The sequence below is a fragment of the Cygnus olor genome, chromosome 2 (genome assembly GCF_009769625.2).
Source record: "Cygnus olor isolate bCygOlo1 chromosome 2, bCygOlo1.pri.v2, whole genome shotgun sequence".
NCBI classification, from domain to species: domain Eukaryota; kingdom Metazoa; phylum Chordata; class Aves; order Anseriformes; family Anatidae; genus Cygnus; species Cygnus olor.
The window spans coordinates 23,999,557-24,027,027 of NC_049170.1; the positions used below are offsets into that span (position 1 = coordinate 23,999,557).

General features: G+C 38.3%; 1 protein-coding gene and 2 long non-coding RNA genes across 6 annotated transcripts in view; 2 read left to right on the plus strand and 1 right to left on the minus strand.

Moving 5' to 3' along the window:
- The window catches only part of LOC121064591, a 29,058-nt gene extending 21,963 nt beyond the window's left edge, over positions 1–7,095 (minus strand). The window contains exon 1 of the long non-coding RNA XR_005816565.1: positions 7,018–7,095. This is a non-coding gene — a long non-coding RNA (uncharacterized LOC121064591). The remainder of the gene's footprint in view (positions 1–7,017) is intronic.
- On the plus strand, positions 1,137–5,441 carry LOC121064590. Its single transcript, XR_005816564.1, has 3 exons — positions 1,137–2,695; positions 4,700–4,839; positions 5,276–5,441. It is a non-coding gene; the product is annotated as an uncharacterized LOC121064590 (long non-coding RNA).
- An 868-nt stretch (positions 7,096–7,963) lies between the features above and the next one.
- STEAP2 (STEAP2 metalloreductase) lies at positions 7,964–27,396 on the plus strand. Of its 4 annotated transcripts, XM_040546306.1 has the most exons (7): positions 7,964–8,079; positions 8,348–8,485; positions 9,693–9,871; positions 12,733–13,256; positions 14,929–15,456; positions 16,493–16,657; positions 21,479–27,396. In XM_040546306.1, the coding sequence occupies exons 4-7, from the start codon at positions 12,765–12,767 to the stop codon at positions 21,761–21,763; spliced, it is 1,470 nt and encodes a 489-aa protein (XP_040402240.1). In that variant the 5' UTR covers positions 7,964–8,079; positions 8,348–8,485; positions 9,693–9,871; positions 12,733–12,764; the 3' UTR covers positions 21,764–27,396. The 4 variants fall into 4 exon arrangements, with proteins under 4 accessions (XP_040402240.1, XP_040402238.1, XP_040402239.1 ...); XM_040546304.1 differs by lacking the exon at positions 9,693–9,871 and having other exon boundaries at positions 8,348–8,489; XM_040546307.1 differs by lacking the exons at positions 7,964–8,079; positions 9,693–9,871 and adding an exon at positions 11,673–11,674 and having other exon boundaries at positions 8,364–8,386.
- Positions 27,397–27,471: the final 75 nt, after the last annotated feature.

Consider the following 27,471-nt stretch of genomic DNA (forward strand, 5'->3'; position numbering starts at 1 on the left):
GATCCAGTTAAAAAGTAATGATTCATCCAGAGCCATGTACTGATCTGATTGACCTGACAGGCGCGTGCATATGCCAGCATGAAGGACAGGAAGAGAAATCATAGAATCACAGAATATCCTGGATTGGAAGGGACCCACAAGGATCACGGAGTCCAACTTCTGCCTCCACACAGGACCATCCAAAAACCAGACAATATGTCTGAGAGTGTTGTCCAAACACTTCTTGAACTCCGGCAGGCTTGTTGCCGTGACCACTGCCCTGGGGAGCCTGTCCCAGTGCCTGACCACCCTCTGGGTGAAGATTTTAGTTCAAAGTGGTTTAAACTGCACAGTAGTAAGTGCTCCTAAAATTCAAAGCTTAAATCCTATTCTGCTAGCAAGAATGTTTCATCACTTCACATATTTGTCAGGTTCTTAGTTTTCCATGAATTAGTAGGCAAAAATGTGTTCTAGAAATTATCACCAAAACCCCAAACTGACTGACCTCTACATGACTGTCAACTGTGTGGCTTCATCTGTGAAATGATGATCTCATGTCTTCCTCTCTTTTCTGCTACATCCACAGTTTCTACTATTGTCCCCTGATTGCATGAAATTTTGCGTTAACCATTTCTGAAATACAGACTAACTACTTTTAAGCTGATTTTCTTAAAATGACATCAAAAGAATCGGTTAAAAGAACACAAGAAAAAATAAAGACAGATTTTTGAAAACATGCTGAATCCACCCTTGGAGAATGTAGCCTTCTGTAATCAGTTTGTCTGTCAGCGACTAATCATTGTCACCGATTTTTTTTCAGTAATGCCTGGATTTCTTGATCCTATCAGCACTCTCTGTTGCCGATGGTAAAATAATTTATTTTGGTGAGAACCTCCTTAACAATATCTCATTGAATTCAGGTCAAATTTTGCATCATTGCTTGAAATTTGCAATAGATTTAATATAATATTTAAGTCGGTGTGGTGGAGATAATTTACTAAGGATGCATAATAAGTTTTCAGAGATTCTCAAATGAAAATATAAAACCAGTCAGTGAACCAAATTATCAATTTACAAAGCAGACTACAGCTACTTCCAATAAAGATGATGCAACAGAAGATAGCATTGTTTTGTCATTTTTTCATTTCTTTCTTTCTTTTTATATGTTTTCATCCTTGTAGCAAGAAAGTATATTAGTGAGATAAATATGCTATGTCCTTGACTTGGTTAAAGACGTGTGGTCCCTCTACAGCTGTTTGAATACTACTACTACTACTGATAGAAATATTTGGTCCTTAAATTTCATCTTTGGGACTCACTGTTAAAAAAGAAGTGTGGCAAGTGTGGTGTGGGGTCTTTTGACCTGGACAGTCAATCTTGTAGTTTGCTGTCAGTTTCTATACACGCTTACACTGTTTCATTGGACGGACTCTACTGAAAAAGAGTTTTCCATCTGAATACCTCATTATTTGAAAATCTGTAAAAAAGCTGGTTTCTGGACTTGAAGAATGGCCACATAATATTTCTCCAATTTGTCCTCTGCCTTTTTGTCCAGTCCTGTCACACATATACTGGATAGCATTTCTCTCTTGTCTCTCCACCTGTGCTTGTGCATGTATCAGGATAACTTTTGAACAGCATATGTCATTCATTCAAAAATACTCTAGGTGTTCTAACGGGAAACCTATACAACTGAGGGGCAAGGGAGGGAGAAAAAAAAAGAAACCTGAGTGGAAAGAAAATGAGCCCTTGAAGGGCACCTCAGGAATCCCTGCAACAGTTCAGAAGTCTAGCAATTCTTTGACGGGACCCATAATTAAAATAGCGACAGCTTTCTCTTGTACCTGCTAATTTCCAATAGAGTTAGTACATTCACAATATAAACATCCTAAATTATTTATTCGCAAATAATTAATGACAGAGAAAAGGGTATTCTGGGGCAGAGGAAAGCTGGGACTGTGAAATTTTGCAAAGTGGTGTTAACATGGAATGGGAAGGAATAGAACGACTGGAGATCCCATTACGAAATGAAAAGGATGCCAAGGAAAAGAGACATTGTAAACTCTCAGATTTTTTTATGAAAGGAAAGAGTAAAGGAGCCCAATGGATGCTAAAGGGGAAAAATAAGTAGATGGAGGATACTGAATGAGATGATCACAACAGCATCAATATAGTATGGAATATAAATCCTTAGTACAGGAGATGGGTAAAATGAGGGACAAGACAAAGACAGATAGCACAGCATCTGAAGAGCCTGAAGTGAATCCATGAAACAGAGGGGACGAGAGGTTTACCCACATGAAGCTGGAGAGTGAAATATGTGGTATGTAGCATAACACTTAACAATACTCTTAATGCCCTTTTCCCTCTGTTCTCTTGTTCTTGTTCCTCCCTGATCCACCTTGATCCCTCCCTTACTCCACCATTGTTCCTTTTCTTAAGCATCCCGTAAGAAGTCTTGCACATTCTCACAATCCCCTTAAAACAGCCCATAACAAGTTTCATACTATTCTTTTCCCTTTGCATCTCAGGTGATCGAGGTGTGGAGCAGCTGCTTTACAGGATGAGACTAAAAAGGCAGAGGCACTTCAAATGGGATGGGAGATTGCAGAAGATCAAGGTTTGCAAAACAATGAAGAAAGTGGATAAGATAAACAGAGAACTATTTTTCACCAAACCCCACATTACCAGGACTAGGGAGGATTCAATGAAACTGGTAGGATATTAGCTTACAACTGCCTAAGACCGTGCATCTTTGTACAGTGTGTAGAGAACCCCTGCAGCCTGCTGCCGCGGGGGGCTGTGGAGGCAAACAGCATTGACAGGTTCAAAAAGGGTTTAAACAAACTCAGATACAACAGCCCCTAAAAAGACACTAAAAGGACTTTGTAGGCATGTACCCTAAGACATCACTAATACAAATGAGGATTTGGGGGGAGAGCAGAAGACAGAGAGGCGAGGCTTGCACACCCACCTGAAATAGCATTCTCTTTTGCCACACTTGTACGTGTACTCATGGGTTAGGCCATCGGTCTAACCAAGTAGTGTGTGGCTTATGTTCCTTTACTTCAAGAGGAAATCTCTTAGACTGATATACTCCTTTAATTTGGTATGATTGGAAAACAAATATGTTGGGAATGAGAACTTAAGTCTTGACTGAAAAGCTGTTGCTTTGATCTCGCAAAGAACTGCTTAACTTTCAGGCTCTGCGGCAACTCACTGACCTTGGTTCATTTCTGTGGAATTAACTACATAAATATTCACAGGACTGGGAACAGAATTAGTATTTCATTGTTCTGTAAAGATACAGCTTTTCTCCTCACAGTGCTAAGCTGCAGTTGAATTATCATGGTTTGAGTTTTATTTGCCAAGGAATATTTTACACCGATGGCATGGTCCCATTCAGGGAAAAAACATATTCAAAATAAACTAGCCAAACACCTAACCTAGGACAATGTACATAATGTAATGTAATAAAGTAATGAAGATGGTAATAACCATAAACTTTTAACATGTTAAATTTTATATTTCTACTTCTTCACATCTATTATGCTACATACTATGCAGTGATCTTAATCCTTTTTAATTTTGCTTCTGCTCCCATGCAAAACCTGTGGTCTGCAGCTTTGTGAAGGAAATTTGACCCCAAATAGCTGCAATCCCAAACTGTTTGTAACACAAACACTAGTCTTAAGCTGTCAGACAGTGGTCAAGCCACAATATAATTTGTGCTTCCCTCAGCTGGTTTGGTGTTCAGGCAAGTATTAATGTTTTTTAAATGAGTTTTTCAATTTTTTATTTTTTTCAATATCTATACTTCATTAAGAAGGACACACCTCTGTTCTTGTTTATCTAGTCAACTTACAGAAAATTTTGCTCTGGATTTAATTGTTTACATTCTAAAAATAATCTGTTTTACCCCTGGCTTTGGGTCCAACAATTAATTGCAGACAGAACATCACATTTTTAGAACCTACTGTCCCACTTTGAAGTAGCTTTTTAAGATGAACAGCCATGAACCAGGAAGATAGATTTTGATCTTCTGTAACTTGCACCACAAAGCAGAGGTGTTTCAAAAGTTATAGGGAGATGTGGAAAGGTCATACAAGACCTTGTGCTCTATACAAAGCCAAGGAACAAAGCTAAAGCCAAAGAAGCCAAAGGTCCTGAAACCCCTTAGCTGTGCCTCAACAATGGCTATGGAAAACCATAGTCAGAGAAAGCTAGGAGAGGTTTCCTTCCTTCAGCTTCTTTCTAGTGGATACAATTTATCTGCCAGATCATAAAAGCAGAAACAATACTCTCTGTTACTTGGATTGCCGTAGAAATGAAATTGTAGGTCTGAATCTTCTCTGTTTTGGGGTGGTGGGGGGGTGTTGAGTACCTGTCCTCTGATTTGAACGAATCACCTTTAACTTGTGCTTCCTATTGGGAAGAAGGAGACACTCTGTCTTGATTCACTGACCTGCTAAGGATTCTCAATTTTGGCTTATTAAATGTGTTTTCTCAATTTTGGCTTATTAAATGTGTTTTATAAGGGGTTTCTTTCTCTTTTCTTCTTTCTTTCCATCTTTCTCTCTCTCTTCTCTTTTTTTCCTGCCTTTTCTTTTTTCTTTCATTCTTTTTCTTTTAATTATTTTTTCTTCTCCTCTCATCTCCACTTGTCTCCTCTCCTCTCCCTCAAAAGAATATCTAAATGTTTTTTATTTATTTATTTCAGTTTGTCTTTCTTTCCTTGCCTTTGACTACTGAAGTTCAGATCCTATATGGTCTGAAAGAAGCAGCGATACCTGCAGAGTTAGTGAAAAAGGGAATTCACAAGTGAAATCCGACGAGTGAAGGCAAGAGATTTCAGTAGAGGTACTTACCATTATTTTTTGTTATTTGTTTAGCTAGTGGCTAATTTTTTTTTAAAGAGTATCTTTATAAAAAACAACATAATTTCTAGTAGATGTCAGATCAGACTAACTCAAAAATCAGAAAGATGCAAAGAACAAAACAATATTTCTACAAAAAAAATAGTAATTAGCTACAATTTTCTAAATTTCTCAGATCCATGTTGTATTTATAAAGAATGGTTAAGAGGTACAAGTTATATTTTTAAAATAATTGTAGGCTGCCATAAGAAAAAAAAAATATTTGGCCTGCATGTTCCTGGCTGGGAAACACTGTATTTTTCTGCTCAGGTACAAAATTAGCTATGTTGAGGGTAGTATGCCAGAAACGATTGTATTTGGGTTTGTTGCCCCAATAGGAAGCAAATTTCTGTGTGTTTGTTTTCACTCATTTTCCACAGGAAAATCCCTGGGGCTTTGCTTTCCCTTTGCCAAGAGGAAGAACCAGAATATCTGTTTCCATTTGCAAACTGGAAACTCCTTTGTTATGTTCCATCCCTTAAAGGAAGAAATAATAATGCTTCCCTGGACTTTCCTAAAGAAAGAAAAACACCTGCTAAGAGAAAATAGTCCTTCTTTTTTTTTTTTTTTTTTCCAATTTATTATTTAAGACAGGCCTCCAACAAGGCATCTAAGAATTACGTTGTCTCTAGAGCTTTGTATATAATTTGAGAGAGGGCTATCCAATTCAATTTCATAATATCACTGAAGATACACAGTCCAACTTTGCAGTGAGTTTTATGCGTATAGAAGGCCTGCATATATCTTACCCTCATGCTAAACTCAGTGCAAAATGGGGACTTCTTTTTGCTTCTCCTGTTTGAATGGATCAGTTACACAGCGACAGAGGGGAGACAGTAGTTATTTTGCTATCAGTTTAAGCAAGGATATTCAAACTGTAAAACCTCAAAAACATGCAAAGAAAACATAGCATCAAGTGAAGCCATCCAAACTGACTTAATTTTTAATGTAATAGGTATCAAGTTAGTGGTGTCTGTTTAGTAGGCTGGTAAATGAACATAAAAGTTTCCTCCTTTACCGCTATGCACAAAAGCTAAAGCTAGACAGGCTGGCACACAGACAATGGAAAGATCATATTAAAAAAAAAAAAAAAAAGAAAAGAAAAAAGAAAACAAAGTTAAAGATTTGTGGATTAACTATGCAAAAGAGAAAGGTAGAGTGGCCCAAGGACATTAGGCCCACTCTTAGTTTTCCTTGTCATTGAATCATAATATCTCCTGAGCTGGAAGGGATCCGCGAGGACTGTCTAGTCCAATTCCTGACTCCACACAAGACAACCTATGAGTTAAACTGTATATCTAAAAGCATTGTCCATACATCTACGAGTTTTGTCCAAATGCTTCTTGAACACCAACAGGTTTGGGACCATGGCCACTTCTCTGGGAAGCCTGTTCCTCCCTCTCAGAGATCTTTTTCCTAATATTCAATCTGAACCTCCCCTGATGCAGCTTCAAGTCATTCCCTTTCATCTTATATGATTCTGTAAAGAACCCTTATTCATTACCAGAAAGTGGATATGCCTATCAATATTAACAAAAACACTGTAATTCACAATTTTGTGTCTAACACTGATTTTGAATACAATTCACTCTTTCTAGTAACATGTAGAAACAACTACAGAAGAAATTAAGAGTGTTGGTGAGAAATGTCACTGAATGACATCGCTGAGAACTGTGGTGTGTTAGGCATGAAGGATCAATCTGAGCTGGCACACTGTGTACAGCACAGGCGGGTCAAGAGAACCACATGGAAAACATACCTAGTGAGCAATCACAAGCCAAACAGCTGCATGAGAAACAGGTAACAGAATTCATGGATCATTTCAAGGTGCATGAATTCATCTCATGAACAAATACACCTATTTTAATATACATATTTTTATGACTGTGTCACATAAAGCAACATATAAGCAGCCACAAGTAATGCAGAAAGCGATATTCCATTTTGTTGTTGTTTTTTTCTCTGATACATTTGTTGTTTGGTCTAAAACTTTTAAACCTAGACTCCTGAAGTTGTTATTGGCTACAGAAGAACAAGCCTAGGATGACAACTTCTGAATCAATAACAAATAAAAGGGGAATATTAGAACAAGAAAGTGAAGGGCTGAAATGCCAGCTCTCACCATGGAAAGGACCAGTTCATTTCTGAATAGTTTGTCAGTGGGTTCACCTTTCCAGTGATTACTGAACCAGTCCTCACAGCAACCTGGGAACCAAAAACGCAGTTTGGAAAATCATAAGAATAGACTTTTGGGGGAATCTATTTACAAAATAATAATAATAAATAAATAAAATATACATTTTCAGTGTCAGGAAAATAGCTTATTTTATATTTGGGGAAGAAATGGCTTCTGAATTACAATTAAAAAGTTTCTCGGCACTTTTCAAATTCTGCAGCATGTTTGTTTGCAATTATTTATTGAAGCAATTGTTTGAATGGATTATATGGTTCACTGTGATTAAGTCCTCAGCTAATGCACTAGAAAAACAAATTAGCAGGATGACAGAAGGTATGTTCAGTGTTTCACTCGTGATTTCGTCTGTACACATTAGCTTTCTGCTTAAATACGACCAATGTTCATTATAGCTGTTTATTTTAAATATGCTAAAGGGTTAAGGGTTACACGTCGCTATACACACAGCACAGCTTAATGGGAGGCATAATATGTTAGGCGAATCAGAAAACGTTAAAATCAGGAGCTGCACTTTTCCAGAATAAAGCCACGTTTGTGTTCAGCTGGAAATTTCCTCAGCCGGGCCATAGAGGATTCGGGCCCTGTGGTTTAGCTGGGCTTTTACATAGCATTAGGTCCCCTCACCTTGGTGCTAAACCCATCACCAACCCCACCACCAACCCAAATACCAAGCCCACCACACCAGCCCCACACAGGCAGCGCGGGCACCCCCCACCAACCCCACCCGGCCTGGGCGGCGGCGGCAGAGCCGCTCTCCAGCCGCCCTCACCCATCTCCTCGTCGCCCATCGCCACCCCACAACCGGGCCGGGCCGGGCTGGGCTCCACCGCCCCGCCGCCGTCCCCGGCTGAGGCCGGCGGTGCCCGGGAGCGGCCGCAGGGGGCGGGCAGCAGCGACGGGGTGGCGCCGCCTCCCCGCCCGCTCGGCGCTGCGGGGCCGAGGCTGAGAAGCCGGAGTGGCGGCGCTGCCTCTGCGGGCGGGCGGGAGAAGGTGAGCGGGGCTGGAGGGGAGCTCCCGGCGGGGCTGCGGCCCCCTTGGGCCGCCCGTGAGCGGCGTTTCCCCGCGGGGGCTCCCCGCTCGCCCCCGGCCGGGCTGCGGCGGGCCTGGCGGTGGCGCGGAGCCGGGCCCGGCCGCTCTGCCCCGGGGCTGCCGTGCGGCGGAGGGGGCCGGGGCGGGCATTTTGTGGCTGGAGGGGCTGGGGGGAGAGGTCGGGGCGGCCGTTCCCCTCACGGGCAACGTTGTCGTTATGTCGTTACAGCCGCAGACGGGCGCCCCGCGCTGCTATGAGCTCGTCCCAGTTAGGTACCCGCCGCCGCGGCTCCGGCAGTCCATCGGTGTCCTCCACCACCACCACCGCCACCACCAGCAGCAGCCGCCGCTCCGGAGCTCCCACACCGTAAGTTGTCGCCGGAGCGGGGCCCCGCGGGCAGCACCGAGCCCATTCCTCACGCCAGCACCTCACTGAGCCACGGCCAGGCTTTGCCTGCTTGCTTTTCTCCTCCAGGGATTGTTCTGCCCAGAGCAGTTTCTCACAGCCGGGTCCCCGTCTGGCTGATGTATCTCTGCTGTGTTTTCCTAGGTTTATCTAAGGACAGTTGTCAAATTTATATCATTCCTGTTGTCAAATTTATATCGTCCCTCTTATTTTTTGTATCTGCAAAGCCAGTTATTTTGTAAAAGGTGTTTTTTTTTTTTTTTTTTTCTTGCAGTGTGCTCCTGAACACCCCATGTTAGCTACTTATCAGCTTTCCATCTGACTGTTTACAAGTTGATTGCTCAAAAACTTGTAGTAAAATCTTTCCAAAGACTCAAGTTAGGCTAACAAGTCTTTACCTCCCTCGGTCCTCCTCCTCCCCTGTCTTGGAGCTGTGTGCTAGTCTCCGTCTCGTGTCCTCTCTGACTTCTAAAAGCATTGCTTGGGTCAGCTCTTCAAGCATCAAGGGAGGATTTCATAAGTGTCCGCTGACTTGAAAATCTTTATCTTATCTTGGTCTTTTAACCTACCTCCTTCCACTTTGACCTCACCTTCTGTCTCCCTGCAAGATTAATTTCATTAAATATTTAGTCACAATTAACCTTTCTGCTGGGGTCTGCCATAAGACATTTCACACTTTCATCCTGTTTTGCATCACCTATGATTTGTTCGTTTTGCTCCTTTGCAAGTAATGAACCTTGACTTCTTTCTTTTTCTTTTATTGTCTTCAAAGAACCTTTGCTTGCTACCCTTTATGTGCCTTACTAGTAGTAACTCATTTCTGTACCATGGCTGTTCTCATTTTATTGCTACATGGTAGCACTGGCTCTTAATAATGATCCTTAGCCATGTACCCCCACTTTTTTTTTTTTTAACCTTTTGTGTGATTTTTTTCAGATCATTAAAATACTCCTGATGCAGTTAAGACAGTCTTACACACTTTTGCTTTTGAACTGCTTTTGTGCACTGAGTCCCTTTTGTGCACTGAGTCCCTTTCAGTAACTGCCAGCTGTCTGCTTTCTTCCGTCTCTTAGATGATTTGCCCAAGACTCATGCTTGTCTGTTCCCTGAGGTTGTTTTTATGAAGTCTGTTAGTTTTATTCCATTCCTCACATTCTGCTTTCCTTAGAACAGTGAGAATCTGTGGACAGTGGACCGAATTCAGCTCAGAAGAGCAATTTGTCATGTCCTATTCCATGATGTCTCCTCTCAAGGATTCTTTGGACAAAAACTGGAAGTAGGCTGCAGTACGGCTAAACAGTACCAGTAGCCCACTTTCTCTTGGCAGTTCCATTTCTGTTCCTGTAAGTTTTGCAGTACTTTCATATCCCGTGGCATGAACTGAAATGGGCTCTCTAATCACATGGTGAATGCATGCATATTCTGTGACGTCTACTTGATGTACATCTCTTTTCTGGTCAGACTACAACTATTCTCATTATGTTCCCAGATGTGAACCTATCGTGGTACAGGAAATGCTGGCGTTTTGGTCATGTGTTAGCTACATTTTGGGTCACGTGGCAAGAAAGAAGTCAATGTTTGTTTCAATGCATGCATAAAAATCTGTGTGCTCTACCTCTACCAGAATGCGTCATTGTCGGAATCTTTTATTAGAACACTGATTTTGTGGTCGCTTTCACATACTATTTTCCATCTTTAGAATCTCAGTCCAATTTCAGTGATTTCCTCCCTTTAGTCAAAAACTGACATGTACCCACTGAAGTACATTTTTCTAATAGCTTCCTCCAAGCTTCTGGGGCACAAAGCTACTCTTGATTGTAGGAGCTTGTTCAACACACGTAGTGTGTCCCCAGCTAATGACTGGGTAAAGTTCCCCACTGGTTACTGTTATATCAGCCCTTAGATGATTGCTCAGAGTTTCATTCTCCTTTCTGTGTGGTTTGTTCTTGATAGCTCCCAAGACAGCGGCAACCTGGTGCTTTCCCTTTACTCCTCCTTAACCTGCCTTTCCTTATTGCTTCATTGATTTTCAGAGCTCATTCCTATTCTACAGTGCGGAACCACCTGTGTCAGAACTGTGGTTTCATGCGAAGGCTTCTTTCCTGGGGATTGTGTTTTTGTTTTTGCTTTTTATGTCTGTCTCTTTGTGTTTGTTACAGCTTTACTGAAGTTCTGTGACCTCTTCTCTCCAAAGCTATAGCAGTATTTCTTTTAATTTTCTGAGAGCCTTAGATTGCTCACGGCCTCCCTTACTGCAATGGTGAATTTGAGTCTTAAAACTCTCTAATCATTTTTTTTTTAGTTCTGTGAAATCTGTCACACAATACCTGTCAATAGGTCAGTACTGTGCTTGATAGTACAAGAAAAACTTTTCCTTGTTCCACATGAAAGTAACTTTTGGATAAGATCCTATGGTTGAACCGGACATGCCCAGCATATATTATTCTTATGAGAAGGATATATATGTATTGTCTCCTTAAAACTGTAGCAGCCAGGAATAAAAAGGCTTTGAAAGGTCCCTTGACCTAATTATTGTATTGAATAGGCAGAGGAGAAATGAGCTATGTTTTTGAATAGGAGGGGAATCTTAATGAGAAACATTTTGTTTTCATTGTTATTTCTAAATTATTGGAGCAATGTCAGAGGAAAGTTAAGGGTGTGTTTTTGTTGTATTCTTTTTTCTTGTGGTCATATAATGCTCAAAACTAAGCAATCAGTCTGTAATGTGACACTGAAATAATAGAGATTGTCTGCTGAATGGTGTTGTGATGTAACTCAGAGACATCCAGTATCGAATCCAGTTGTCTGCCTTGAAAAATGCAACTTTCTACTCCCTGAGAGTTCCATTTTTTAATTCAGACAGAAGTTGAAGGTCATAAATGATATGGTATTATACCTGGACCAGTACTCGTATGCCACAACACTCCTTATAGTTGGAGTACATCTGCCAAGGTCACTCCATGCTTACCCTGAAATCCACCACGAACGAATGGAGAATGAATATGTAGCTACTTCAGTCTTCAAATATTTTAAATTTAAGTACTAAAACTTGCCTAGATTAAACTCTAGCTTTTAGATTAGTGAGTCTTAATTTCCTTTGTGAATATATACATGCTGTCATACAAAGATCTGTTTAAAATATAAAGAGGAGTTTCTGTGTGCTGACAGAATTATTGTTCTTTCAAGGAGATGCAATTATTTCACCCTTTTGTCTTTCATATAGCCTTTGTTGAATTCCCTGAAAAAAGTTGATACTTTTTTCTGAAAAACATTGTGAGATTCATCATGACAAACTAACAAACATAATCACAGTAATAATACATATTATATGTATGCGGGTTTTATATGTGTAGCTCTTATCACAGTCCTCTTAAAACTGTAAGTGAACGTCACCGCCCTATTTTTATCCCCTTTCCGAACAGCACTGCACTATGTTCAGAATAGCACTGCGCTCCAAGTAATTGACTTCTGTCAAAACTGATTGTGTTTGCTGTAATGCAGGTGATCAGAATACATGGCTCTCATCACAATCCTCTTTTAAAACTGTCAATGAGCTATCTCAGTTTCATAGGCAGGATACCTGAGCAGTATAGCTAAGATCAGGATTTCCACACCTAAGTCCCTCTAAATCAGATAGTTCTCACTGGACAGAATTTGATACCTGCATGTAATGAATGTGTTACTTAGAATTAGTCAAGAGTTACTTACTGATCACACTTTATACTGAAGAAATCTAACTTCTTGCCCTCCTTTTCGTCTTTGTTCATTAATCACTGACCTCGCTGCCATCTCCCTACAAACCTTTGCATTCTCTAGACCCTTCTGCATTATGCATTTTTTTTAACCAGGATCAGCAGTCATGCATCTTTATGCCTCATTGATTTGCTGATTTTAATTAAAGTGGTTTTAAAAATATACGTACGATCTTTCCTATACTTTATTATTTCCTTTTCCGTTTTTTACTACATACTTATTTACTTCTGTATTATTAAAATACTTGAAATTCTTGTGTTTCTCCTTGTATTTGTGACACATATGGACTAATTAATTTTGTCTTGCTACTTTATGAAGGAGAAAATAGAACATGAAAATTAGAACCACAGAATTTGCATCCAGAGGTGTGCATGGATTTTGATAGCTCATTAAAATGTATGACACTGCTTTTTTTCCTTCTTTTGTTTTCTCTTCTTTTTTTTTTTTTTTTCCAGAAAAATCATTGTAGGTTCGGTGGCTTGGAAGTATGGAATCAATCTCTATGATGGGAAGTCCTAAAAACCTCAATGAAACTTTTCTACCAAATGTTGCCAATGGCATCAAGGATGCCAGTAAGATCACAATAGGCATCATTGGAAGTGGAGACTTTGCAAAGTCACTGACCATTAGGCTTATCAGATGTGGGTACCACGTGGTTGTAGGAAGCAGAAACCCTAAACTTGCTGCAGAGTTCTTTCCCCATGTGGTTGATGTCACTCACCATGAAGATGCAGTAGCCAAAGCAAACATCATTTTTGTAGCCATTCACAGAGAACATTACGCCTCTTTGTGGGACCTCAAGCATCTACTCATCGGTAAAATTCTGGTTGATGTCAGCAACAATACAAGAGTAGACCAATATCCAGACTCCAATGCAGAGTATTTGGCATCACTTTTCCCAGATTCCCTGGTTGTCAAAGGATTCAATGTTGTTTCAGCTTGGTCTCTACAGTTAGGACCAAAGGATGCCAGCAGACAGGTAAATTTTGTATCATTTGATTTGTTTGTAAGATGACAAAGACAGGAAAAACTCATGGGATTCACCTTGCCAGACTTAATGTGTCCAAAGTGTTGGGTCTTTAATTTGAGTTGGAGTAGCCGATAAAACTTTTGGAGTCCAGTTTATCCTACGTTCATGTATAGAATAAATGGTCCAAATTGTCCTCAGGGATGCCTGTGTATCTTTAAAGATTGCAGAGGAAATATAGGTACTAGCTTAGACTGAACAGCTGACCTTTAGACGACTACAGTAAGAAGAAAAGAATAGGGTTCTAATGTCTTCTGGAGGACATACATTATTTTCTATTCCTATTCTCTATGCAAGGATCGAGGCAGCATTTCCCAATATATTTTAGTTTAAATATTGGTTTGCATGGGGTGAACTGTTGAAAAAGATGCACAGAAATCTGAGGTCCTGATCCCAGTGCTCAGGAGTCAGTTCTTCTAAAATTCTTGCATTCAGTCTAACGGCAAAGTGAATATAGCCCAGTATTGAGCTTTCAGATTATCCCGAGATCATAAATCCAAGGAAGCAGAAGGAGGCTCATATGTTTCTAAGTGATCATTCGTTTGATCCAGGACTGCTTGGGAACACCATGTTCAAATTCTTTCCCAGTATATTCCCCAAATCCGTCCTGCATATAGAAAAAGCAGGTTTATGTTTTTCTTGCGTTGCTGAAGCGTTACACGGACGTGCAAGAACCCCGTCCTTCACAGCTTTGTGGGCTCCGAGAGATACACGAAAACTGACTGGTGTAGCATAACTCCTGGAGACTACTGAGTTTTCTGGCACTGCAGGCAGATTTTAATGGAATGCAATCAATACAGAATTAGCATAATTTTAAAAAATAACCTCACTGTACTATTTTTATCCCCTTTTAGAGTAGCACTCCACTGTAAGTAATTGACTTCTGTCAAAACTGATCATGTTTGCTGTAATGCAGATGATCAGAAACCAGTGGTGGGCAAACTACCCCACTGTAGATTTTAAAGGGACATTAAAGTACTTTCTAGCATTTCATAGCATTTCTTTTGCTATGGAGGAAATAAAAATAGTCTTTAGGAGGAGTTATTTGGCTGCTGTTTTTTTTTTCTGTTAAACATTCAGTTTTTGTGGAAATCTGGATCATGAAGTGAAGCTTAAATTATTATGTATGGATTAGACTGTTTTCTGCTTTGCATTCTGTTTGTGCTACAGCTGTTTGGGGATCATCATTTAAGATGCCTCTATATTTGAGAGACAAGAATTTCTGAAATTATTTTAATCGTTTCAGGTTCAGTCCAGTCCTATAGACATCTCAATATGGGGAATGAGACTTTCAATGTGTGGATTACCCTGACATCCCACAATCATCTTGTTAGCTTTAAGAAAATGCCAATTTCGTTTTCATTACTTTGTTCCTAAATCAGTGTGCGTGTTTTCATCTTGGCTGGATTTGTGTATGGTTTCATTTTTTATTTCTATTTCTTATCTTGGTGCTATAATCTGGGATAGCAAGGTACAGTTTTAGCAGCAGTGCTGTGGTTTTGTCCTGGAGGCTGTTGGGGAGTTATTTTTTGTTTGTTTGTCTGTTTTGTTTCCGTTTTGTTTGCTTTTTTTTTAACCTTCAAGTCTTTTTCTGTGACTGCAATCCACCTGACTTTTCCAACAGGTCTATATATGCAGTAACAATGTTCAGGCTCGCCATCAAGTTACTGAGCTTGCCCGTCAGCTCGGTTTTATTCCTATTGATCTGGGGGCATTGTCATCTTCAAGGGAGATTGAAAACTTACCTCTGCGACTGTTCACACTGTGGAAGGGGCCTGTGGTGTTGGCCATTAGCCTGGCAACGTTTTTCTTCATCTATTCCTTCATCAGAGATGTAATCCATCCATACGTCAGAAATCAACAGAGTGACTTTTACAAGATCCCCATTGAGATTGTGAACAAGACTCTGCCAATTGTTGCCATCACTCTGCTCTCCCTAGTGTATTTATCAGGACTTATTGCAGCTGCTTATCAGCTTTACTACGGTACCAAGTATAGGCGATTTCCACCTTGGCTGGACAACTGGCTGCAGTGCCGAAAGCAGCTTGGGCTACTCAGTTTTTTCTTTGCCACAGTGCATGTGGCATACAGCCTCTGCTTACCCATGAGGAGATCAGAGCGATATTTGTTCCTCAATATGGCATATCAACAGGTAAGGCAATGTTTAGCTAAGTAAGCCAAAAATGGTTTGGTTGTACGTGTGACCCATGAACACAAAAATTCATGTTTTCTGAATATGTGCCACTGTTTTCAGTGGAAAATCTTTAGGGTGATCGTAGGCAGAGGTAGTGGTTAGTAAGAAATGAGAGTAAAAGAATGTCTGTGCATGGTTCTTGTCTCGGTCAGACTGCATTCAAGTTTGTGTAGTAGGTGGAATCAAGGATGTGTTCTGCTTAAATCCCTGGCAGTAACATACACAAGGAGAATGTAGATTAGACAGGGTAAGAGCAACACCACAGGAAACTTCTGAGTTTCTAAGGTAAGTTCCTCTCTGTGTATTAAGATGCGGGGGATGTATGTATATCAGAAGAGCATTTACAAGTGTCAAGAAGTACTAAGGGCAGATGCTGTGATAATATTCACAGATACATTTATGTTCATAAGATGAAAATTCTGTTACTTTGTAACTTTTTGGACCAATGGTACAAATATTTTATTCATTAGAAATTCTGTGAACAGCATCTATTACAAGCAATAGAGATTGACTGAATGTTCCCAGGAGCAATTGGTCTTGCATAATCCTGGAACAATCTCTAACAAATCTATCATCCTTTAGAATCCACAATGTTTTAGTTTGTTACATCATTTAGAAACAGTTGTGGATTCACCTAGTTTATGTTATAGAATATAGGTTTCCGATGTCTGAAGAACGCTTCAGTGTTACTTTTCTACAGTTTAGTAGAATGTACAGACTTATCTCTTTTTATAATTGTTATTAATAGTATATAATGTTATATTTTCTTTTACCAACTCATCTAAATTTTCCTGCTTAACATATTTTTAATCTAACAGAAGCCAATACCAACAGTAAGGAAATAGTTTATTGGGTGGGGTTGTTTTTTTTTTTTTTTTTTTTCCTTCAACACAGGAGGAAACCTCTGAAATATTTGATCCCATTTTATAGAGACTTCTGTCGATACTTATACTGTTCTGGAGAATAAAGTGCTTCCTTTTTACTTCTTCATCAGGTTCATGCAAACGTTGAAAATTCTTGGAATGAGGAAGAAGTGTGGCGAATTGAAATGTATATCTCCTTTGGAATAATGAGTCTCGGATTGCTTTCTTTGCTGGCAGTAACTTCCATCCCTTCAGTAAACAGTGCCTTAAACTGGAGGGAGTTCAGTTTTATTCAGGTGTGTTACTTTTTAAATAAGAGTTTTTTTCTTGTTTGTTGTTGTTACTAACTCCTTTTAATGATTATTATTATTATGAAAAGCACTTTGCAACATGATAGTGTGTTGTTTTTCCTATATGCTAAGTTAATAAAAAACAATATAAAAGCTGAGTTTAGACTTAGCAAGTTATTAACGTACACAACATAGGCTATTTTCTAGCCTTGTTCCAGTAGAACAAGCTCTTGAGTAGCATTGCCCCTATGTACAGTGATTCAAACAAGACCTCTACCACAGTGTTTCTAATACTGTAGAGAATCATCGGTTGTGAATGTTGTTGCCCAGAAATCATGTCTGTCTCTGATATCTCAAATTGTTTTGGAGATGCCTCCATTTTACCTAGCCTGATTTCATAATGCAGGTGGCAGCAGCAAAAATTCCAGCCTGCTTGATCAAGGGAAAAAGACTTCAAGAGGAGAAGTAGTGCAGGCTCAGCTCATTTCTTCAGAGTATGAACTTTGAAGAAGTGAGGGATATGAAGGTTGAGCAGTGATGCAAAAGGAAGGAACTGTATCTCCCCTACCAGGACCTAAGAGTCTAGCAGAATACTTGGAGTTGATGCAGTACAGAGCTGACTGCTAGCCAAAACAAATATCTGATTACCTCTTCATGATTCAGAGAGAAAACGCTCATAACATCCAGATGCAAGAGCCACAGAACCAGACAGTGATAAAGAGTGTGCTCAGTAGGAGATCCTAGGTGACGGAAACAGTATGAAATTTGGCAGGTATCTTAGCATGACCCAGAGTAGGTGCTAACTGAAGAAAGAAGCAGGATGGAAGCTGTGGCTAGTAAACTAATGCATTCGATTTCTTAACTCCTCTTCAGCACTCATCTTTTTCTCCTCTAAATATATTTGGATAATGAACAAAGATAGACGTGGGTAAGAAATGAAAGAGAATTCATATATTATCAGAGCAGACAGAATAGCTTGGCTAAATCAATACACTGCAAACAGAAAGGGACACTTTTTGAAACCAGTCCCGAAGTGTTCACATAAAATACATGGACATGGAAAATGTCAGCAAGCAGTACTGCACCTGGTCCTTCAGTCTTCAGGGAGTTTATCAGTTAAATTAGCATTATGTAACGTAGGCATAAATAACTACTGCTTTTGTTTTCCAGTCCAAGAGTTCACACCCAAAGCACACCACTCAAAATGGCAATGGACAGAACAGATTGGCTTTGAAAGCTTACCTTTCTTAGTAAAAATGAGCACAAATCAACCATTTAGGATGGTTGGAAGTAGGAACGTCTTTTTGTAGACGTTCCTTTTATTTGCTAGCACAATTCTAAAGTTTTCTGGGGACATTATTACTAAAACCTTTCTTGCCCAAACACTTCAAGGAAGAGCTGCTCTGCCTTGTTTCTCCCACAAGAACAGAATACTTTTCCCCCAGAATACAGAGGTATGAGGCGTAGGTATTTAGCAAGTTTATGAGTAAGATTCCAGTCAGAATTGCTACAGGCAGTTGATAAGTTCAGCAATATCCTCTTCTTGGGAGAATCTGAGGTATACCTCAAATAAACATAGGCTTTGGAAAATGCCTATTGTATGTATGCATTGTTAGGAGTTACTCAACCATTGTGAAGGTAAAAATCCCTGAAGCAGATTTGTTTCACAGCACATTTCTGTCTCTGTATATGTACGTCTTCCTGGTAATATTTTACAGATTTTTCTCCTACATCTTTTTTACTCCTTTAGCACTTTGTTTTGTGTGTTGTTTTTTCCTCCCAGTAATGCCAGTTTGTCCAATTTATCAGTAGCCTTGGCTGGGAATCCCGTACATTGGCTAAAAAAATAACTTTGATCAGGAAGGAAAAGAAACAAAATAGAGACGACTGACAGAAAAGACAAAAGAATTGGCAAGTCCATTGGAAACATGCTAATCTATTACTCAGCTTCCGGGAAACACAATTTAGTGGAAGATTAGGAAGCAAAGTAACCAAAGATGTTCTTTCCTTCTTCTCAGCAGCCTTTCTAGAGCCTTGCCAGAGGGGTTCTCAGGATTTACAACTACTGTTGCTACACGCTCACCCACCAATATGAAGTTACCAGTAAAGAAAAAGTATTCCTTCTTGCTGCTTTCAAGCAGTCCTCTGCTCTTATAACGTCAGCATGCTGTGCCTCTCCTGGTCTCCCTTTGGTAACATCAGTGTAATTGATCTTTGAGCTCTTGTAGCCATGTTCACCCCTTTCTTTTTATGCCTTAAGAAGTAAGGAAATTCCAGTATGTATATTCCATCTAAGGCACAACTACATTTGAGGAGATCCATTGTCTTTAATCCCTGCATTCCCTCCTCCACGTTGTCCAGTCGTAAAACTCTGCAGAAGAAAGTAACCTTGCACACCTGAGTGACAGCTGCTCTTCCTTTCACCTTCCGAGTATTAAACAGATTGCTGTCTAGCAGTTAACAGCTTCCACAGCGCAGTCATTGTTTATTGCTCAGTTGAAACATCTTTTCTGTTAGCATCTATACGGATGGGCAGCTTTGGCTTTCTGAGGCTACCGCTGGTCAATATTTGTACGATGATCCAGTGCTGCCAACCAGTTTTATTTTACTGTTCTGCTGGCCATCAGTGCCTTTTCCTGCACTAGTTGCTGTCTTTTTGTCCAAGCCCGCTTCAATCAGTTCTTCTGAGTTTCCTCATTTCATTACTGCGCATTGCTATAATGCTGCAATTGCAGGCACTGCTGTAGTCTTTGAGCATCTGCAGATACAGGCAAGATCAAGTGCGTAGTCTTTATAACAAACACAAGTGTTGTACTGACACAGCCTCTTGCAGTGAGTTTTTACTTAAGTAGCCAAGGCAGCCAGTCTTGCCTGTTCTTCTGGAAAAGTCATTGTCAGTAACTGCAAGCTGGGAAAAATGACATTTCTTAATGGGAATTTCTAGTGCAGATCCGCCCTAAATAAACAAACAAATGAACAGAAACGCTGCAGAACACTAAGTTGTGTGGAGAACGTCCTCTTTCTAGCTAAGCAGTTTTGTTACAGTCAAAAGTACAGCAATACAACAAAAATTTGAAATACAACGTTGAAATACAACGACAGAGGCAATTAAGAGCCTAGGGGAAGAAAACACTGTCAGTAGCTGACAAACTCCTCTGGGACTGTCTTTGGAGTCATATTTATTACATCAATATTATTACATGAGTCGTTGAAATAGACCAGTACATACTACTAGCAGGTGCCCTGCCAACACTTCAGAGAAGCATACAATAACTTTTCACAGGGTAAAAAAAGAACTGAATAGAGTCCCTATGCATCACATTTCTTTCTCGTCCTTATGCTGTTAGTTCGTAATGTTCATATCAGTACTTGCTAGCTTCCATTTTGACCATTAGATACAAAAACATACATAGATGTGTCAAAACTAGTTTGTGGATGGAGTTTTAAAAAAGTATTAAAATGATTTTGAAAATTCTGGGAAGAGCCTGTACAGCATTTCCCTCCTCATTCTTTTTCAAGAATTGTTACAGTTCTCATCAGAAAACCTGATGAAGAAATGGGGGATATGATTCACTCATGCCTTTTTCCCTGCTGGCAGCGATATAAAAGCAATGACTTCAGGACAGCCACGCCAGCAAAAATCTGCAATAACTTATCAGACATCAGGGTTGATAGTATTGTTTACTGTCTGAATTTCTTACCAGAATTTCTGTTCAGATGCTGCATTTGCCATTTTAGTATCCACAAATGATCATCTTGGATTGTTTCATTTCTTGTAGAATCGTTCTTCTTAAAGAAAAGTACATGCTGCAGCATATCTAAAACCTAGGTGGCTCTGATATGTCTCCACATTGGCAAAAATAGTGGATAAATATTGGCAAGTTAAAAAACATGGTAGCAATTAATGAAAGTATTTCTCCTTTTATACCAGTTAATCCTTGCAAATGGTATTAGCTCAGACATTCTCCTGTCCCTAGAAACTGGTTAATCTTGGTGCAGAAAAAATTCTTTTGCTATTGTAGACCCTGGTAGTCCTTTTACCATGGTTTGGAAAAGTCAAACTTAATATATTTAACTCAACTCTGCAGATCAGTGGCATTTAAAAGGGCAGATTCACAGAAACTGTGAATGACTCCCACAGAAGAATGACTTGGGTTAAGTGAGAAGAGGTCTTCTGCAGGGTGCTGTGCGAACCTTCTACTTGCCACTTAACCCAGCACTACCCATTTAAGAACTGCACTGTTGCCTTGTGCCATTCTGCCCAAATCCCGTAGTCCCAATATTCCCAGTAACTAGTGGATGGCAAAAGGTAAGGCATGGTTTATGCGAAGTTCAAACTAGTGCCTATAGATCATCGTGAGGAAGAAGCAAACGGCACCTCTTGAAGCAATAAAACTTTGGATCAATAAACCCAGATCTCTTCCAACAGAATTGCAATGTTCCATAATTAGCATGAATCTTGTTGCCATCTAACCTCATAGGTGAGAAACAGGAAAATTAATTGCAAATCCAACTGGTGTTGTTCTGGTAATTTTGCTGAGATTATTCCTTATACATGTCTTGTAATTGACTTCCATTACTTACAATTTGGACAAAGATTACTTTCATTTCAGTTTTGACTACAGCCTATAGATTCTAGTGTTTTAAGTCAGTGCTCAATTCAGTTCTTAGTTGGACATGTGAACTTAAAAACACGTATTGATAATTTAAAATAGTGCATTAACACAATGTCTAATAGAAATATTAAATTCATGGGTTAGAAGTGTCTGATGAAGGACCAAGTGCTATTATCTCATCTTTTTTCCCCATTTTCTCTTTTTTTCAAAGTCTACTCTCGGATATGTTGCTCTGATCATAAGTACTTTCCACGTACTGATTTATGGATGGAAGAGAGCTTTTGAAGAAGAGTATTACAGATTTTATACACCACCAAATTTTGTTCTTGCCCTTGTTCTGCCCTCCATTGTAATTCTAGGTAAGATCATTTTACTTTTGCCGTGTGTGAGTAGGAAACTAAGGAGAATTAGAAGAGGATGGGAGAAAAGCCATGTTATAGAAGAAGCAAGTGGGTCTGTTCCACATCTCTCCCCAGAAAGGATAACTGTGATGTGACGGTAGACTATTATTTGTTACTACTGTTGCAGATGTTTGGTTTTTTGTTTGTTGTTCTTTTGTCATAAAATTGTATTTTCAGGAGTTTATGTAATGTCTGAGTAAAGTCACTGTGGACTTGCTTGACATACAGTACAAGCTCTCAAAGAAACTATAAGACATTTATAACTAGGAAACTGCTCCTTCAGATAACTACAAATACTTTATTTTGAATTACAGAGGGAAGATAATTATGAAATCAGAAAATTTTAATGCGTCTTTGCACAGTTGTATCATGACAGTATTTCATTATAACCATACTTTTGAGATATTTCTTTGACTCAGAGCGTGTGTCAGAGTGCTGTTTATTAATACCACATTTTTCTGGGCAGTGTATCTTTTATTTAAACCACACTTCTGTGTTAGTGAGTTCAACATATGGGCAAATACAGTTAGTAATTTAGGAAATAATCAGGTTTTGAAGCAACTGAAATTAATTTGTAATGAAGTATTACACATATTTATTTGTGTGTGGTTTTACAACATTCCATGATTTGAATATGCAAAACCAATTTCAATTATGGTTTAATTTTACACCTTGTAAGCAAATGGTATTGTACTAACAGGGGCTTTTTTTCAAAGAATCACGTAGAATTTTACACTTTAGCATCTCTTCATGTGTCATACAATGAAAATTCAAAATATTCTTGTGTAAAAAACTTGCAAGTACATGTGCAAAGCAACTAGTTTTTAAGAATGATTTTGAAATATCATAAATAATACTGAGAGTTCTGCAACAATAAAAGTCTGTTTTCACTTTGAGGCTTCCAATATGTTGCTACAACATGGAAGCATCACATTACTCACGCTCTGTGTTTCTACACTGAAGTTTCAGTAGTTATACATGAATTTCCCAGAATCTGTCTTAAAATCTTACTATCTTTTTGTGCAAATACAATCTTCTATTTTTATAATAAAGTCTTACTTTTACACCAGATGTTTCTGGGATATGCCTCAATTTTTAAGAAACAAAATTATTCTTAGTCCAAAAAATGAAATTTTACCTCTGAAACTTGGCATTTGCATTTCCTGTGAGATTCAAAAGAACATTCAAAATTGTTTATTACCACTGCTTTTCTGGTTTTACTCTTAACAAAATAGCCAACCCAACTCATGTACCTTCAGGCTACTCCTACTTAATTAGGAAAATCTTTATTTTAATGAATGAGAATAGATCCAAATATTCCTTAGATATATGGAATTATATTTTTCATATCTATTTTTGCACTATTTAGGATCTCTGACTTTCTTAGCTGAAACTTCACTTACTATTTCTTTGCATGAAATTGTCATCAACATATGATGCCTGTCAGAAATACACAGTACTTAAGTTGAATATATAATTAAACATTATTAGTCCTGTAAGTCTGAGTACCTCTGTAATGAAACCAACAGCTCCACAGAACAAACAGAATCTAGAATCAAGTTCTGCTCTCAGTTACACCAGCCTAAATCTAAAGAGTTTGTGTTAGTTGTTCATAATTTCAATTCAAACTCAAAAATCTACTACAATTTTATTTTAATTGTAGTATTTGTATTCTCCAAATATCAAGCCCATGTTATATTTTGGGTTTGTTGCAAATCAAAAAACAGCTAGATTTTTTTTTCCAATTTCAAGCACATTCAATTCCAACGTTGAAATGAAATTTTCACACCAAATATAATATTTGCATGCATTTTTTTCCAGAATTAAAGCATTTATGTCTTTAAACATCCTTTGTATGTAATATGTTGTCAGTAAATCTTTTTTCTCTTTGAAAATTGAGGATTCTGAAAACGTGTTTTGGAAAAAATAGAATTCAACCATATTTCATAGAATAATAGAATCATAGAATGTTTTCGGTTGGAAGAGACCTTAAAGATCACCCCTTTCCACCCCAACCCTGCTGTGGGCAGGGACACCTCCCACGGACAAGGTTACCCAAAGCCCCATCCAGCCTGGCCTTGAACACTTCCAGGGATGGGGCATCCACAGCTTCTCTGGGCAGCCTGTGCCAGCGCCTCACCACCCTCAGAGTAAAGAACTTTTTTCCGAATATCTAATGTAAATCTTCCCTGTTTTAGTTTAAAACCATTACTCCTTGTAATCACTGCTCTCCCTGATAAAGAGTCCATCTCCTGCTTCCTTGTAGGGCCCCTAGTGATTTTCAGGAGCCCTTGTGGGACCCCTAGTGATTGTAGTGATTTTCATGTTTGTCAACAGAAACATGAGAGCTGCGGGGGGTCAGGAACAGAAAGAGAAATTTTTTTTTCACCTAGTTTTGAAAAGTAAGCTATTGGTTAGACAAGGGTCCATTGAGACTTTTCTCCAGTAGCAGACTAGTGGCAGATTCTTCCAAAAAGAGCATCTGTCTAGTGATTCATCCTCAGACATAACCCCTCAGCCTCTTGAAAATCGATGATTTAGGACTTCTTTGGGACAGATACTGCCTCTGGACTATTGTATTGTACTTCCTCCAAAACTTAGAAATTATAAACTTTGAAACTTTCCCAGCATTTTTTTTTCCTGGAAGGAAAAGATGGAAGAGAAAAAGAAATACATAAAAAAGTTTAATAAGACTATCAAATAAAAGTTTAATAAACCTATCAAATTAATTTAAAAAATTTTTTGAATTCTTTTTTTAAAAAAATGATCAGATAATTTCAAAGCAATAACTGTATTTTCCCTTTTCCAATATGCAGCTATTTCAGTGATAAATATGGTGATGCACAAGCCCAATACTATTTTATCAAACAGTCTGGATACTAAGCAAAATATCTGTTATTGTTGCATATAGACAGGAGCCCAAACTAGTAGATGTCCAATAAAATGAAGCACAAGTGACGGTTACAACTGCTAACTTACTTTGCCTGTGCATAAATACATTCCAATACAGAAAGCTGTCTATTTTCAAAAGGCTTGCAGCAGTACATGTAACTGAATTTCCTAGCTTCTTATTCCATTATTTCTGACAGAAACTACACAAAGCTTGGGCATTTGTGCTCCAATTCTTTAAATAAAATTAATTGAAGAATTAGCATAAATAGTTCAACTGATACAACTATTCTCTTGGTTGTAATAAGTCACGTACATAGGTGTTTGCAGGAATATTTGCTTGTCAGTTGTCTGGAAAGGATTTAATCTTCACACCCCTGGTATTGTTTGTGCAAAACTATTTCAACTCTTTGATATTAATTTCATGCTAGAGAAAACAGCGTGTATGGTAATATTAAAATACACAAAGTCTTGGAGTATTTTAATGAGATAAATTCCATGCTATGTTCTGCCCCAGAATAGTGCCTGTGCATGAAACCTCATTAAAACTACTGGAATTGGACAGTGTAACTGAAAGCAGAATTTCATACCTCTGAACAAACTTAGGGTGGAAACCGTCACTGTTGACAAGCTGATTACATTTCATCATTATGTATGCTGCTGTTATTTTTATATCAATTCAACTTATGTAGAGTAATTAACATTCATCTTGCCTATAATTATCCGATTCTTGTTTGATGCAATGGCGATAGTGTTGCAGAAGTAAGATGCTGTACTAATTGAGCATTACTGTCTAAGTCCATACGTTGTAATGTATCATGCAGCAACTCATGGTGTATACAGAAATGTATTTGCCCTCTTCCTATGCAAAGTTATTTCATCATTAAACTTCTTCAAGAATGTTAAACTGTTAAATTTTGAACTGCCAAAGGTGTCCGGAGGAAATAGTGGTGTGTTGTTTCTTTCTTCAAACTGCGTGTATTGAAAGTCTAAAATGTGGTTTAATTTTATAAGTTACTTGAAAAGTTGAAATACTGAAGTATTGATAAATAGATGATATTTTTAGATCAAATATATGAATACGTTTTGTGAAATATTTGTGCTATTAAATAACGTATGGTTTCCAGTTAGACCATGTATTTGCTTCTAACTGGAATGACAAGATGACTTGTTATTTAATCTCATGTAGTGTTCTTTATTTTAAGGACCAATTCACTCTTACAAGACACTGTAAGTCTGAAAATAAAATAACACTCCTGCATTTATTACACATTCCGTATCATACCATGTATATGTTTAGTCACATAAGGAATCTTCATGTGATCAAACACATTGGTTTCTATAGGAGAACTTGAGTAAGGACTTCTCATTAGAGAGAGACCTGAGGCTAAAAGTTCGGTTTCGATTGCCTAAATATATGAAAATAAATTCATTTAGACTTTTTTAGTTATTTAGGAAAATAAATATGTATTTTGAGGAATAGCTTGCTATGTATATTTTTTTTGGTAAAATGATATAAAGCATTTACTGATTGTAGGGATGTCCTGCCTAATGTGAAAACAACCTTCACTTCCCTCTATTACTGTTAGATAAAAGCAAAATAGCGCTTAATGTATAGTGCAAAAACTTTACACATATTAGAAATCAGAAACCTCTGTGTATTTAGCAACAAGTTATTTGTTTTCTGTGGATGTTAAGGTATTTCTTCTTAACACTGTTTGAAATACAGTTCCATTCCAGATTCCATATTTGTCTTTAATTTTATTTTACAGTTCTATTAATGGTGGCAACTGTGTACAAGTTAATTAGGTCCTCATGTTCTTGAATTATTTAGAGATTAATTATTTTGAAATTCCATTTTGCAAGTTCTTTGCTTATCTAGCTTGCGGTAATGGTTATTGGTGTGAATTGGTGCCACGTAACCTTTTGTTCTAACATTGTGCATAATATGATGTGCCAACATGACAAGGGACATTTGCATTTTTACTTAGCATTAATTGGCTATAAAATATTGTGTGTCTATATATGCAATTAGCTATACATGCTGCCCAACTTGTACTAAGAAAAATTACTATTTAATATAAGGCAATGAGTTCCCAAGTGGATATAAATTTCACAGGTATGACTATAGCTAGGAAACAGCTTTCCTCTGAATGTGATAAAATCAAAGTTACATATAAATGCATTAAGATTAGATAGATTGAGTTTTAAGTATAATATTTTCAATGGTAGCAATATGCAGTGGTAGTAGTTACATATGCATAGTTCCTTTCAGATAGTACATCTCCTAATGCACACGTTTTTGATTTCTTGGATGTTCATCCTGTAGTGTTTTCTATCAATGTAATAAGTAAAGTTGCAGTATTGATACTGTATCATTATATGATACTGCTTGAATTAACTAGATTGCGGTCTTTAAGACAAGTAACACATTGAACTGACTTGAACAACTTGTCCTTGTATATTGTTTTTCATGCCTTGCTGGCAGTGTCTTGCAGTGAACATAGTTTGTCTTCCATATGCAGTCTTTTCCTGGTATTCTCTTTGTAGTCATTTGTCAATTTGTTTGTGCTGTCTCTCTGAACAGGGCTATTATAAATTATTAGTAATGCTTTTACCTATTTTTCCATAGACTCTGTTTTTCATAAAAAATCAATAAAAAGTCAATGTCAGGTATGTGGCTTTTTCTTCTGTGCTTATACATAATAGATTTTACTTTGCCTTTCTTTATAACACATGTACTCTGATTAACATTTTCTCTGAGATGTAGAACTTGAATGCGAGTTCATAAAAAAAAATTCTAAAGAGCAGATTCACAGAAATAAACTGGAGAACTGTTTCCCTTATTTGACTGTAATGTACTCTCCATGTTTTCAGAACACAAAGTAGACACTGCAGTACTACCAGTAAATAT

Coding starts and splice junctions, on each gene's coding strand:
- STEAP2 (XM_040546305.1), top strand. CDS start 12,765: ATGGAATCAATCTCTATGATGGGAAGTCCTAAAAACCTCAATGAAACT. Junction 15,457..16,492: donor TCAATATGGCATATCAACAG/GTAAGGCAATGT, acceptor CTTCTTCATCAG/GTTCATGCAAACGTTGAAAA. Junction 16,658..21,478: donor GGGAGTTCAGTTTTATTCAG/GTGTGTTACTTT, acceptor TTTTTTTCAAAG/TCTACTCTCGGATATGTTGC.